Source organism: Pagrus pagrus, assembly GCF_965226575.1.
Source record: "Pagrus pagrus genome assembly, chromosome: 21".
NCBI lineage: Eukaryota > Metazoa > Chordata > Actinopteri > Spariformes > Sparidae > Pagrus > Pagrus pagrus.
Genome location: NC_140208.1, coordinates 23,670,152 through 23,684,255, shown reverse-complemented (window position 1 = coordinate 23,684,255; position 14,104 = coordinate 23,670,152). Strand labels below are relative to the sequence as shown.

General features: G+C 42.3%; 1 protein-coding gene across 4 annotated transcripts in view; it reads right to left on the bottom strand.

The window, feature by feature from the left end:
• dnah9 (dynein, axonemal, heavy chain 9) overlaps window positions 1–14,104 on the bottom strand; it is a 194,386-nt gene that overhangs the window by 74,601 nt on the left and 105,681 nt on the right. For all 4 annotated transcript variants that reach the window (XM_084343186.1, XM_084343187.1, XM_084343188.1 and 1 more), the window contains 5 exons: window positions 13,887–14,029; window positions 12,245–12,406; window positions 11,754–11,987; window positions 980–1,060; window positions 456–635 (listed from right to left, as the gene is read on the bottom strand). In XM_084343186.1, the coding sequence (XP_084199312.1) occupies window positions 456–635; window positions 980–1,060; window positions 11,754–11,987; window positions 12,245–12,406; window positions 13,887–14,029 (800 nt within the window). The remainder of the gene's footprint in view (window positions 1–455; window positions 636–979; window positions 1,061–11,753; window positions 11,988–12,244; window positions 12,407–13,886; window positions 14,030–14,104) is intronic.

The following is a 14,104-nucleotide window of genomic DNA, read 5'->3' as shown; positions in this document are numbered from 1 at the left end:
AGAGAAAAAGGAAAGGATTAGAAAAAAAGAAGAAGAACCTGTGCTGACTTTGAGAAGACAACAGAGAATACTAATTAGGGCATCTTTAGAGAGCTCTGAGTGGTGATTGAACTGTCGGTTCTGCTTGTTTGAACAGAGAGCACCTTTTAAACACAGAGGATGTTTTTGAAAATCCCCCAGGCTGCTCATAAACCTACGCGGGATGCCAGGATGAAGTAAACTGCCTGCAGAACATAGAAGACATTATTTTAGCAAAGACCCGGCTAAATCCTGTTATTCAATAATCTTTTCTACAGTTCAAGGCCTGTGTGGACATAACTTATTCCACTGAAGGTGGGAAAAACGAAATCAAACAAAGGACAGCACAACCCCTCTTACAAAAGAAGAGAAATAAGAAAGAAGAGTATGATGGAGCAAATCAATAACACTCTGAAAGGTTTACGAGAGAAACTGACCTTATTGAGAGTGTTAAGGGCATCCTGAGCAGCTAGAAGAGCTGGTTCAGCCTTGGCTAAGTCCTCCTCGCAGTCTCTCTGTTTGCCGCTGACCACCACAGCAATTGCTGCCACTTTTTGCTCTTCCTCATCAGCTACTGCCTTCTCCTTAGACACCTTCTCAGTTTCTATCCCAACCACCTGGGGAACAACACACAAGATTTACTGTTGTGTTAATAGTTCAATCTGAGTCAGTGGCTCAGTTTTCACACCATGGATATGATACAAACTGAACTAAATGCTGACAAACCCAGCAAGAAATGTTTGACATGCAGGAAATTAACAGAAAAAACATGCACCATGCTCATGTCTATCCCTTGGACCTACCTGAGATCACTCAATAACCAAAGATAAAAAAGATCACAGGTTTAAAGTCCAGCTGCCTCTGAATTTCTCACGTTGTACAAAGCAGTTTTTAACCTCAACACCAGGAATGTATCCGTGCATTATTAAGAGTCAAGGGTTCATTTCCAACATGTTCTTGCCTGGATCAGCTTGTCTGCATCCTCGTTCTTCTGCTTGAGTTCCACTTCTTGAGCAGCCAGCTTGGCCTTGAGGTCGTCCACCTATCAGAGCAGGAGACAGGGAGGCCGAGAGGTCAGGAGGATGTGACTGGCTAATGCTACAGCCAAGACAAGAGATCTGGATGAATGAAGTGTAGATTCATGATCGCTACAGCAGAATGAAAGTCTCTCCCAATTCAAGTTCCACTGTATATCTATGTATGTTATCTACACTTCATTCAAACTTTAAGGGAACCTGGTGAGTTTTCGTCTAAATAAACAGTTGTGAAAAGTATGTTCACTCAAGTCCTGTACTCAAACTTACCACAAGGAGTTTTTAACTCGGTTAAATACTGATGCCTCTATATGACCAACATGAGCAAATGTGACCGCCAGCGAGACGATTTGCTTTTTCTATATAGTTATTCTTAATACCTGTCACCAGGTCAGATTCCATCTTATCAAGGTCTGATAGGTCATACAATTAAAACTTTTGTTTATGGCGGAGGGCCGAGGTTGAATTGAGGTGTCACAGCCTGAGAAAGAAGCTACTCTGTATTCTAGTGGTACGGTACTCAGAGCTTATTGTTTCACCATCATATTAGCGTTATTAATCCTATATCGCCACAAATTGATACATGACCTCATCACTACATTCTGCAAACAGCTGTGTTTAACAAAGAAAAACAGTAAAAATATGCGTCTTTCTTTCACTTGTTTTAAAAAACTAAAATCTTCACCACAGGAAGTGGTTAGTGTTTACACCGCTTTTGTCCACAGTGGCTGCCAGAATCAGAAGCAAAATGAAAGTTTTAAATACAACACTACAAATGTATACAAGTATTTTTATGGCATTTCTATCGTATGCTACCTTAATACTCTTCCCAGTTACTTACAGATGAAGAAAGATGATAAAGAAAAATAGAACATTTTGAAAAAGTTTTATGTATTTTGATACAAACTGACAAAAAGAATATGAAGTTATTAATTTAAATTAGCTCCACATTAGCATGTTTTATCATTAAAGTGTTGTTTACACACTGTGGGAGTGCTATAGTATGGTAAAGTACAGTAGTTATATTTGCAAGTCTATTTTTGAAGCAGTGGGAAACAGGAAGATAATTACTGTAAAATCACTACTACTAACAAACACTCATTTGTTTAAAGGGACACAAAGGGAAATTCAAACTCAAGATTTTCAGATTTACAATATTAATCAGGTAATTATACAAACTTTTTCCATAAGTGAATAAACAAGCTGTTCTCAGAGGAAAATAAGGTCCAAGAACACTGTTTGAAGCTAGAAAGGTGGCAGGGTCCGCCACATATAAACAAAGTAAAACAGTATAAATTGTGTTGAAAACAAAGAGAGTTTGGTTATTTAGTTTGTTTAGGCAGAAATACATCAGCCAATGAAGATCTTTCTCTTCTCATTAACATTTCTTCACCAGAACTACAGAGTGCTCCTTTAACCTGTACAAGAAGTGACATTAGCTTTGTTTTTTTGTTTTTTAAAAGGGGGGAAATGGACATGAAAGGACTGAAGCTCCAGATGAAAATCAAGTTGGTTAAGAATTTATTTTAAAAATGAGAAAAACCCTTGGTAAAAATAATGACTTCAGCTCGTTAGTTTCCTGTCTACTCTCCATTCTCAAGTTTTCAAAGTGCCACAATATGAATGAGTTTTTGACCTCTAAGTGTTAGTTTGTATCTGTTGGATGTGCATTCTTTGTATACATGCTAAACTTTGGTTTCCCTGCTTCTATGTTTTTTTAATTGCTTATCAAGGTTAACCACCGCCGACACAACACATTTCAGGCTAAACTCAATTCTTCTCATCTCACACTTGGAAAGAAAGCAATTTAGTAAATTTCCAATAACTACTATTCCTTTAAGTTTAACAGGAATATACATGAATGGCCAAGTCGGAGGAAGAACAGAACACATGCATTAATATGAGTAGTCAATAGAGCACAGGGTTGAGCTGCTGACAATAATCTATTATAGTCTCATTAAATGGTATAAGTAGCAATCAGAGTGTATATCATGGGCACTAATGAATCCATCGCTATCATCTAATTTAATTTCTCGGGCGGTTTTGAAGGACTGATCATTTGTTTGTGTTGTTTGTATCCTTGTTGGATCTTATTAGTAATACAATCCCTGCTCGAGCTCGATGGCAGTTTAATTGAAACCTAAATATCTCCTCTATTCTTCTAGGCTATAAAGAGGATTCTGTGGCTTAGGAAAGTCCAACAAATAAGCTTCACGCAGGGCCTAAACCTTTGCGGATAACATTCTGTGCCCTGCAGGATTGTGCCATGGACCATGCATGTGACCTTTAATCCATTACTAGGAAAAAATCTTATATTGTCCAAGTAGATAAAGGGCTGGAAAAGATGAATGGCATGCATAACTGTAAAAAAAAAAAATATAAGAGCTGCTATCAGCACACACAAACACACACACACACAGTTGCACAGACCAAGGACGGTCATAAAGAGAAATTAAAGCTGTTACAAACTCCTCATAACTCCCGGACAAATAGGGCTCTGCACTGCCGTCCGACTCCATCAAAATGTTGCACTGGGGAAATAAAAACAGACTGTTTTTCATGCTTGTCTTTCAGCTAATTAACAAACAGGAAATCAGGCTGGAGGGAAGAAGACGGCCCTTTCGGGTGGCGAGGATTCCGCGCAAAAGATTTGAACATTAGATGAGCACCAAGTGAGCCATCAACATGATGTATAGGCAGGGGGGAGGACAGGAGGGGGAGGGTGGGGGGAGGGAGAGGAAGGACAAACTAATTGGTGGGAGACGTGGATGATATTCAGTACATCTGAGCAGCCTCTGTGTTTGTGTACTGCACATGGAAATCTAAGTAGAAAAACACGTCTCTGTTCCTGACTGCATTGATAAAACAGGTCGACACTTTTCTTTTTCTAATGCACAGAGCTGCCAGGATGCTGCTCATGCTGGTTAGATCAGTTTGGAGCCGTTGCATTTAACACCACTCTGCTGGCTTTAGGAGGAGCCTTCTAACTGATCCCACCATTAATACTAATATTACTGCTCTCACTATGTCCAGTATGTCTACCACTACTAATACTACTGCTGCCACTACTTGTGTAATGGTTGTAACTATTAGAAACTATTATACAGGCATTACTGCTAGTATCACTGGTACCACTGTTATTATTACTACTATTACTACTACTAGTACTACTTGTACCATTAGTAGTATTAAAAGTAATACTTCTACTACTCTTACTATTAGTACTCATTCGACTACTACTATATCTACTTGTGCTTATACTAGTAGTACCAATGTTACTTGTACCACTAGTGCTATTACTACAACTGTCACAACTTGTGTTCGTGCTACTAATAAAAGTACAGTTGCTACTAATAACTAATACAATATACTAAATCTTTCTAGTAATTGCCATTACTAGTATTAATTACTAATACTCTTACTGCTGCTACTATTACTACTTTTACTACTTGTATTTGTGCGGAGCACACACACAACACACACACTCCTAAGACAACAGCAACCAAAGGTAGGACACCACCTCCACAAAAATGAAGAAAAATAAAAACAAAGAACTAATGTGTCCTCTGGGGAGCAGAGCAGATGACTCATTCACTAATCCCCCCCCCCAAACCATACATACGCTCAGAGACACACACACACACAGAGAGATCCTTTGCATTAGCCCTCCTTGTTTGTCATGACCACAGCAGCCCCTGATGAGCCGTGGATTCTCTTGCACAGAATGTTAAATAACAGCACTTATAGTGGTACGGCCATCAGTGTGGATGCACCAACAAACACAGGGTGCATTAATGTTCCTTGCTGCTGCAAAGGGTGTGCTCTCTAATTAGAAGTCTCCCCAATTACCATACAGCCACTATGTGTGTGTCGGTGTGTGTGAGTGTTGGCTTAATTCTACAGTAAATGGGCGACGGGGAACAAAAACACAGGACACCGGGGCTTTCAACACATTGATGTCATTTATGTGTAAAGTGTGTTTATGCATGTGTGTGATTTTGTGCGGGTGGGTATGTGTGGGCATGTTTATGCAAAGCAGTGGAGATGTACGGAATGTAAGGGTGAAATTATGTGTGTGTGTGTGGTTGGTTTTACATTCACTTGCACAGTGGAGCAGACCCACTGTAATTAGAGCTGCTTCACACACAGACCTTGTGTTGCATAATTCATATAGCTCGCTTCTGCAAAGGTGTGGAGATGGCAAACATTTGGACAAATGGATCCAGGTGTCGATATTAAAGATGGAAACATCAAATGATACAAACACAAATTTCACATGAAAAAATAAAAAAGGAGTAAAAGTCTAACAGGTCTTTTTCTGCTCTATGAGAAGCTTAGTGGGGATAATTGGTTGTGTGTGGTCATGGTGGCAGCAGTAACAGCATACCACCACAAAATACTAACTATAATACTATTTTACTATTGTACTACTACTATATTACCAGAGGTGGGTAGTAACGAGTCACATTTACTCTGTTACATGCACTCAAGTAACACTTGAGGTTTTTGGGAAAATTGTACTTTTTTGAGTATTTTTAATGCAGCATACTTTTACTTCAACTTGAGTAGATTTTTTGAGAACAGTCTTTACTTTTACTTCTTTACATTTGGAAACAATGGCCTTACTTTTATTTGTTATGCACATTTTTTCATGCACATTCTGATTAGAGGCAGGTGGTCAGCATGTCCCAGGTCTGCTGGTGCTCTGTGATCAATCCTACCACAGCCACGCCTCCACATGACTCCGTTCAAACAGCAGGAGGATGGCTTTCAAATCGCACTAACAGCTCATATTTACGGATGAATTAACAGCGTATAGTGTAGCAGCTGCAGTTGTATTAAGTCAGTAGAACACCAGAGAAGACATCGCTGACAGAGAGCTGTCAGTGTGTCTGTTGTCGTAATAAGTTTGATAATACATACACACAGTATATTGTGCTTTAAAACTACTGCTACTGTTCCTGCTTTCTGTCCTAATGTAAAGATTCAAGCTAACGGTGTGTTAACCGCTCATTGCCATGCATTTAACTAGTCATGCTTATTGGTGTAACCTGATGAAAAGAGACAGAAAAGTAGATTAGTAGAAAGTAGTAATAAAATGCGTTCTTAAAAAGTCAGTAAGTTAACGCTGCACAGGCTGGTGAACAGTGGTGACTTAAAGGTGCAGTTGGTAAGTCTTATACAAGTAACTTTGTCTTATTTGCTAAAACTGTCACTATGTAAAGACAGCATTATATGAAACAAGTAATCTGTAAAAAAAACAAAAAAAAAAACAGGCTCATTTAGCCCCACCTACTGCTCGTACTACAAATTGCCAGAATCCACTGCGACCGGACAAAAAGAACCAATCAGAGCCAGGATGGTGTCTGATGGAGTGTCTGACAGCTGTCAATCACTGCTCATGCACACGCTGCGGACAGCCCCCTCCCCCTTCCTCCTCAGCTCATGCTAGCGCTTGGTCAAGCTCATATCTTCTGAGAGCGGCTTCAGGAGCTGAGAGAAAGTAATGGCGCAGCACCAACCATCAGCGAGGAAAAAACTACCGATACCTCCGTTACCAACAACAGCATACACGGCAAAGACGAGTAAAAAGAGGAAGCCAAAAGAAAAAAAAGCACAAAAGAAAGAATTAGACAGAGCTCGGGATAAAACGAGAGTATACATCGGAGTGGCTTTTCAGAGGTGGAGGGAACTCCGTGATCTGGAAGGATTCAAAACCGACGCAGAGTTGGCGACTTTTCTGCTTGACAGGTAATTACCCCTGCTTGATTTATATAATGTTTGATTTGATTTTCAGCGGGGCTCAAACGCTAATTGTAATTGTTACACTAGTACTCCGTAGTGCATGTGATGTTACCGTGAAGTTGCAGTCGGGCTAACGTTAGCTTGTTTCCAATGCTAGGGCTGACGTTACTGGTTGGCGTTGTTTTATTAGAAAGTAGCAGAAAATCTCTTTATGAAGTGACCTGGCAGTCTTATCGTTTTTGTTTTTGTCCTCATAATTATGTGGAACATTTCTGTGCTCTCACAGCTAAATGTTGTCACAAGTGGTTTATTGGCCATTTAGCAATATTCACGACAGTTTCGGTTATAAAAAAAACATCGAAGTAACTTACTGAAATCAGTGTGTTCTGGGTTTTTACTGAATACATATTGCTGTAGATTACTTTTCATGTCGACTTTATTTCTGCTCATTTGTTGGCCAGCAATGTTGACTATTCACAACAGTAATGTCTAGCCTCGACGTTTTCATAATGTGAAATTGCAAAATCTTCAACTGAAAATCACCGCGGCTTTCTGGATCTTATGCTGGCTGCAGCTTGTTCAAACTGTGTGGAGTGTAGTTCATGTTACGTAATTACCGATTCATGCGCCATGTTGTTTACCTGGCCTCTTCAGTCACGTGTAGGTCGCGTGCCGTCGTATGCACGCCAGCCTCCTTTGGGGGAGTGACTTTGGAGGCAGGGCAGGAGTGCAGCGGAGAGGGAGGGGGAGGGATCTGAAAGTTTAATGCTAAGTCCTCTCTCTCCTCAAAGTTACCAACTGCACCTTTAACAAAGGACAGGCTGGTGAATGAGGTGGGTTTAACTACAAACGGGTTAGTTATTTTTTAATTTTAGTGTAAAGTGTCAGATTGATTAAAAAACTGAATTCACTCATTTGAGCTAAGGGGATTTACAGGATAGTAGCTAGTTTTTGAGACTTGGTGGGTCATTCCTTCACAACACACTACACTTCTTTGTTTTTTTTTGTATCTGTTTCAAAGATGTCGGGGAAGAAAGAGAAGGACCTTCTTTTATTCTGGGCAGTGAAGGGTCAGCCACCCCCTGCCAAAAAACTTGCCAGGTCAGAGGAGTCAGAGAAAACATTTCCTAATGCACGTACAGTATGCTTAACTTACGTAAGCTGCTCCATTATGAACAATATGTAAAACTGAAGGAAACTGGATTTTTAAGGGAGAGGGGCTGCCTGACATCAGTCTAATCGTAATGTAGAGTGTGTGTATGAACATCTTTCTAGTCACTAATTTACTGATAATATATCTTCATGTTCACTGGTATATTCAGAGTACAGACGGAGAAGGAGAGAGCACGAGGATGCCGACAGGGCAGGGAGAGTAGCTGGCATGGAGGTGAGTGAGAAAACGAGCAGATATTGGCCGCGTTTCCCAGATTCGTTAAGAAGCTCTTAAGTGCTAAGATCTTCTTAGGAGCGCTCTTAAGAACGCTGTGAAAGAAGGATGCGTTTCCCAGAGTCGCTCTTAGCTTAAGAAGATCTTTCACTAAGAAGGAAGTGTAAGATCGAGCTGACCCACTCTTAACAGCCTTCTTAGCGACCAAATGCTCAGTGATCAAGCCGCGTCAGGGAAATTTACATCCTCCACTTTTCGAAATAATAAAACAATGCTCAGTGTTGAAATGCGCTCATAGCTGCGGACCACTGCCGCAAGAAAGAAAAATAAGAAAATGGTAGATGAAAAAAAACCTTTTTATTGAATTACACGTTTAAGTTTTCCACGACATCTGCATATATGAGTTTATAGTACTACACATAAAAAAAACAACAACCCTGTGGCATTTCACAGATATCAAGGGAACAGATGTATTAAACTCAGCTGAACCTCATCCAGAGAGGCTTCACCTGCTACTCTGCGTTGCCAAAGTCCGCGCGTGTGAGAAACCACGGCTGCAATACAGCACATTCTCCCTGCGAACCAACAGCGTCGCCGTGCGCGAAGCCAGACGGTTTACATAAATGCATACGTGCGTCAGCACTTCTCCCCACTGGACGTGCTGTCAGACCGGGCTGTCCAGGCAAAGTACCGGCTGCCCCGCGCGGAGATCCAACGGCCGTTGGATCTCTTTGCCTGGACAGCCCGGTCTGACAGCACACGCACACACACACACACACACACACACACACACACACACACACACACACAGGTGCAATTAGGCTACGCATGTATCGTGTATGGGGGGGTGCGGGTGTGTGTTGATGGCCGCGTTGATGGCCGCGTAGTGCTTTCTACCGATCCAGCACGGATCCACCAGGGAGGGATTGTGGATTGGAATGAGGGTCATCCACCACACCGATCACCCGGGGGATCCCAGCCACTGCGTGGAACCCTTGGTGGACCTGGCAGACCTCGTCCCGTGTGGTGGGCACCTTTATGTGGGTGCGGGCATGGCGCAGGAGAATCGGTGTCACAGCTGCCACACTCCGTGACACCGATGCCTTGCTGAGGCCGGTGCCATCCCCCACCACCTCCAGGAAGCTCCCCACTGCGTAAAAACGCAGCGCAGCTGGGAGCTGCACCTCCGGGCTGAGGCCAAAATTGCAGCGGGTTGCTCTCTGGATGTGTGGAGACAGAGTGATCAGCCGTTGGATCTCCGCACGGGGCAGCCGGTACTTTGCCTGGACAGCCCGGTCTGACAGCGCGTCCAGTGGGGAGAAGTGCTGACGCACGTATGCATTTATGTAAACCGTCTGGCTTCGCGCACGGCGACGCTGTTGGTTCGCAGCGAGAATGTGCTGTATTGTAGCCATGGTTTATCACACGCGCGGACTTTGGCAATGCATTTATATAGAGTAGCAGGTGAAGCCTCTCTGGATGAGGTTCAGCTGAGTTTAATTAAATCTGTTCCCTTGATATCTGTGAAATGCCACAGGGTTGTTGTATTTTTATGTGTAGTACTATAAACTCATATATGCAGGTGTGTGGAAAACTTAAACGTGTAATTCAATAAAAAGTTGTTTTTTCTTCTTCTTCTATTAACCTATGTTTCTTGCACCAGTGGTCCGCAGCTATGAGCGCATTTCAACATTGAGCATTGTTTTATTATTTCAAAAAGTGGAGGATGTAAATTTCCCTGACGCGGCTTGATCACTGAGCATTTGGTCGCTAAGAAGGCTGTTAAGAGTGGGTCAGCTCGATCTTACATTTCCTTCTTAGTGAAAGATCTTCTTAAGCTAAGAGCGACTCTGGGAAACACATCCTTCTTCTACAGCGTTCTTAAGAGCGCTCCTAAGAAGATCTTAGCACTTAAGAGCTTCTTAACGAATCTGGGAAACGCGGCCAATATCTGCTCGTTTTCTCACTCACCTCCATGCCAGCTACTCTCCCTGCCCTGTCGGCCTCCTCGTGCTCTCTCCTTCTCCGTCTGTACTCTGAATATACCAGTGAACATGAAGATATATTATCAGTAAATTAGTGACTAGAAAGATGCTCCCAAGAAGATCTTAGCACTTAAGAGCTTCTTAACGAATCTGGGAAACGCAGCCATTGATTGTTAAGACCAAATAATGACATCACAACAGTCTAATCCAAATGTTAATTTAAAATGTGATATTACTCTAAATCTGGCTTTAAACGGCTACATTTTTTTTCGCCAAGGTCTCGCTCCAAATTTCTGGTGAAACTTGGCAGCCCTGATGGGAGATTAGCATCGCGACCACGATAAAAGTATATCTACAAACTATGTGTTTTAATTCACATACATCACATAAAAAACGTGTGCTTATATTTACAGGCATGCAGAGTATTCAATATGCTCTGGAATCTAAATTAACTGAATAACACTGACCAGATAGAGTTCTAGTGATACTAACAGTAATACTTGTTTGTTTTCAAGTGCAGGGAAAATAAAGTAGGATAACAAGATACCATAAACAACAGCATAAAAGTTAAGAATAACACAATGGAGAATAAGTTGCAAAAATAAGTGTATACTATTCAGGTTTTTGTGTACTATGTACAGACTTAAAAAACAATCCCACTTAATCAACACAAGGAAGTGTGTGGCAGTGACCATAACAACACTCAATGCTGTACATAATGTGCTAAATTCCAAAACAAAATATTAACCATTAGTTTAACAGCTGACACCTGCAGTGAAAACTGCAGTCATTACTGCCTCTCATTCTAGCCAACTAATGGCAACCAACCAATTGATAGCTCGATTTGCCAGGTGAGGGGCATCATTACCTGGTATGTTAGGAAGCCAGCAGTACTCAGACTCCCAAGCAACAGAGATGGAACCACTGTATGTACTGAATTAAAGGATTCAACAACAACAACAACAAAAAAAGGAAAGTTTCGTAGTCCACAAAACATTTCTGGAGCTTCACAGCAAAACAGCATTGCAGCATTCTCCTAAACAACTGAAGTAGCTGGGCACTTGATTTAAATGGGAAAAAAAACAACAACAAAAAGAAAAAACCCTAAAAAAAAAAAAAAAATGGCTCCATACAGCTCATCTGGTATAACCAAAGTCTCCATAATACCAGAGATCACAAACTGACTTGAAAAGGTTGTGCACCCACTCCAGACGGATGCATGCTAACGCTTTTAGTTTAGCAGCTACGCTAAGATTTCAGCTTAAAAAGGATGTAAATAACGTCTTTTCAAATCATTTTGGGATCTCGGGGGTTCGGAGACTTTGATTAGGCCGGATGAGCTGTATGGAGCCATACGTTTTAAAAGTCTCCACAGCCTATACTTGAGTTGAGAATGTTGCAGTGCTGTCCGATTAGTAGCTGTTCTAGAGCTTTTGTTAATACCACATGATCTTCTTCAGCAGTTGTGATGGAATAGTAGAAAAAACGTTCAACTTTCAAGCCAACATGAATGAGAAACATAAAACAGGGAACATTTTATATGAGACCTGGCAGATGCTTTAAATGGCAGCTTGTGGACAGTACCTGGGCAGAGGTGCTGTTGAGCTTTTCCAGGCCGTTCTCCAGCCGCTCCATCTTGGTGGTGAGGTCTTTACTTTTCTGGCCCAGCAGACTGCGATACAGCTTGATCTGCTCCAGGAAAGACTTGGGCGTGGTGTAATTGTAGCGTCGCTCGTTGGCCAGGTACTCTTTGGACATCTGATTGACACTCATGTGGACGTGTGCCATGAATTTACTGACCGACTCCTTCACTTGGGGCTGCAAGAATTGTAAATGACAGCAACGGTTACTTCACATTAAAAGAAGATGACTGTGCAGATTTGGCTGGAAAGCAATATTTCCTGAAGCTCAGGCGCTGAATTTAATTTTCAGGGCCTCCGGTCTGCTCTTGAAATTAATATCACATTGGTTGTGTCACGCTGCCTGACATTTTAAATTATATTTTCAGAGTGTGAACATCATTTTTGTGGGTGGCTTCATCCCCGTGTGTGTATTAAAGTACGAACAGTTCTCACTTCAATATTCTCCACCTCCTGGAGGAACCTGAAGCTGACCGACTCCAGTGCCTCCTGTGGCCACTCGTGGAACCAGTCGATCGCTGTGCAGTTCACCACTGCCGGGAACTTCCTGCTGCGAACCCTCAGTTTATTACCCACTGGAGAGAAACACAGAGCCACCTACAGATCGCACACACACACACAAAGACACACACAAATACACACACACACAGCAAGGTCAAACAGAATTGAGTGTGAAGTCTGATACAGCAGCGAGATCATAGTCATTTTCTGTTTCTCTGTGAGTACAACTCGAGTCACAGTCCGCCGGAGAAAAGACAGGCAGGGAACTCCTGCTCTGATTAGCACTTCTTCATGGTCAAGAGGGGGAATGGAAAAGTGTGAATTAATTATTTGCAGCTACATCATTAAGCAAATAAAGCCTCCAGCAAGCATGTGAATTAAAAGTGTGTGTTGAGCTGTGGGCTACGTCAGACTGATTTTCACTGTTGGAGACAAACAGCTGGCTTGTTGAGAAGCTCAGCCAGATGCTCGATACCATTAGACTGAAGAAACAAACAGAGAAGGCAACACCCACAGACACTACTGATGATAATCAACTACTGTATACAGCTGCAGACATATTCTACATTCACTCTGACATTTGTGTAAAACACTGCTTTCATGGGGGGGGGGGGTCAACATGCTGCAATGAGTTAAGTCAACATATATCTCAACCAGCTTGTCCTTTCTGACAGTGACCCATTTCTATGAAATCATTTCGACATGTGACATCTTTTTACGGTTTACATGCAGGGCTGAATTAACCTACCAGGGGACCATGGATCAAAAATGAGGCATGCCTACGAGTTGTGAACGGTTCAGTCAAAGACTGATCCTGAGTGAAACTGATTTGTCGGGGTCCCGACGGCCAGTTTGGGAACTACTGGGTGGCATGTGACACACACCCTAAGCAAATTCCAGCAAACATTCTGAATCAGATTACCAACATTTTTGGGAAAGAGCCCTCTCCCTCCATCCAGACAGACAATTTGAGAGACAGAACCAAATGGTTAGAAATCCACTCTTTACAAGCCCTTGCCCGTGGGATTGCCTTCCCCATTTATTCACTCTGCAACCCAAGGAGGCATGAGCTGGGAGTGAGGCGGGGGTGGAGGATGTGGGTGGTAGTGGTGGTGTACACTGTAATAATGACAGGATAAGCAACACCCTAGAATCCCTCCATCCCCAGAGGGAACAAACCGGTTACACGTTGGTGAAATTATCTGCAGCTAAACGGCAGCTTTTCTGCTCATGCCGGTGATTTATAACGACGTCCACTGCCTCCGCAAGCATTCAAGTTCATCTGAAAATGTCAGGAAAGGAAATTGTCTAGGGAAAGGCTTCATCATAAAGCCAGATGTTTATCCAAGTATACTGGCTTTTATATTCTGGAATGGTAAATTAGAGTGTGAGGCGGCATTCTATTGCTATATTAAGAGAGGGTGGAGATGACGCAGTACTATGAGAGAGATTGATGGTGAACTTGCCCCCCAAAAAGAACCACTGACAACAACTTTTACTGGATGATTAGTAGTCAAATGCAGACTAACAAAGAACACAAACAGCACTTTGTCTGGCACTTGTGTGACTGCTTCACCTTGAGCTGTCTGCGAACCCGGTCGATGAAGAACTTCCAGCAGTTCTCTCTTGTATCCATCAATCCTGAGCCACGGACCTCTGGCCTCACGCTGCCAATGATGTTCTCCACCTCGTCGTCTGGGAACAGGTCAGGAATCTCTCCTTGAATGAATAAAGTGACCCACATTAACGCTGGGACGAGCACCAAGATTGTGGGTAACAGTCATTGTGATTCTT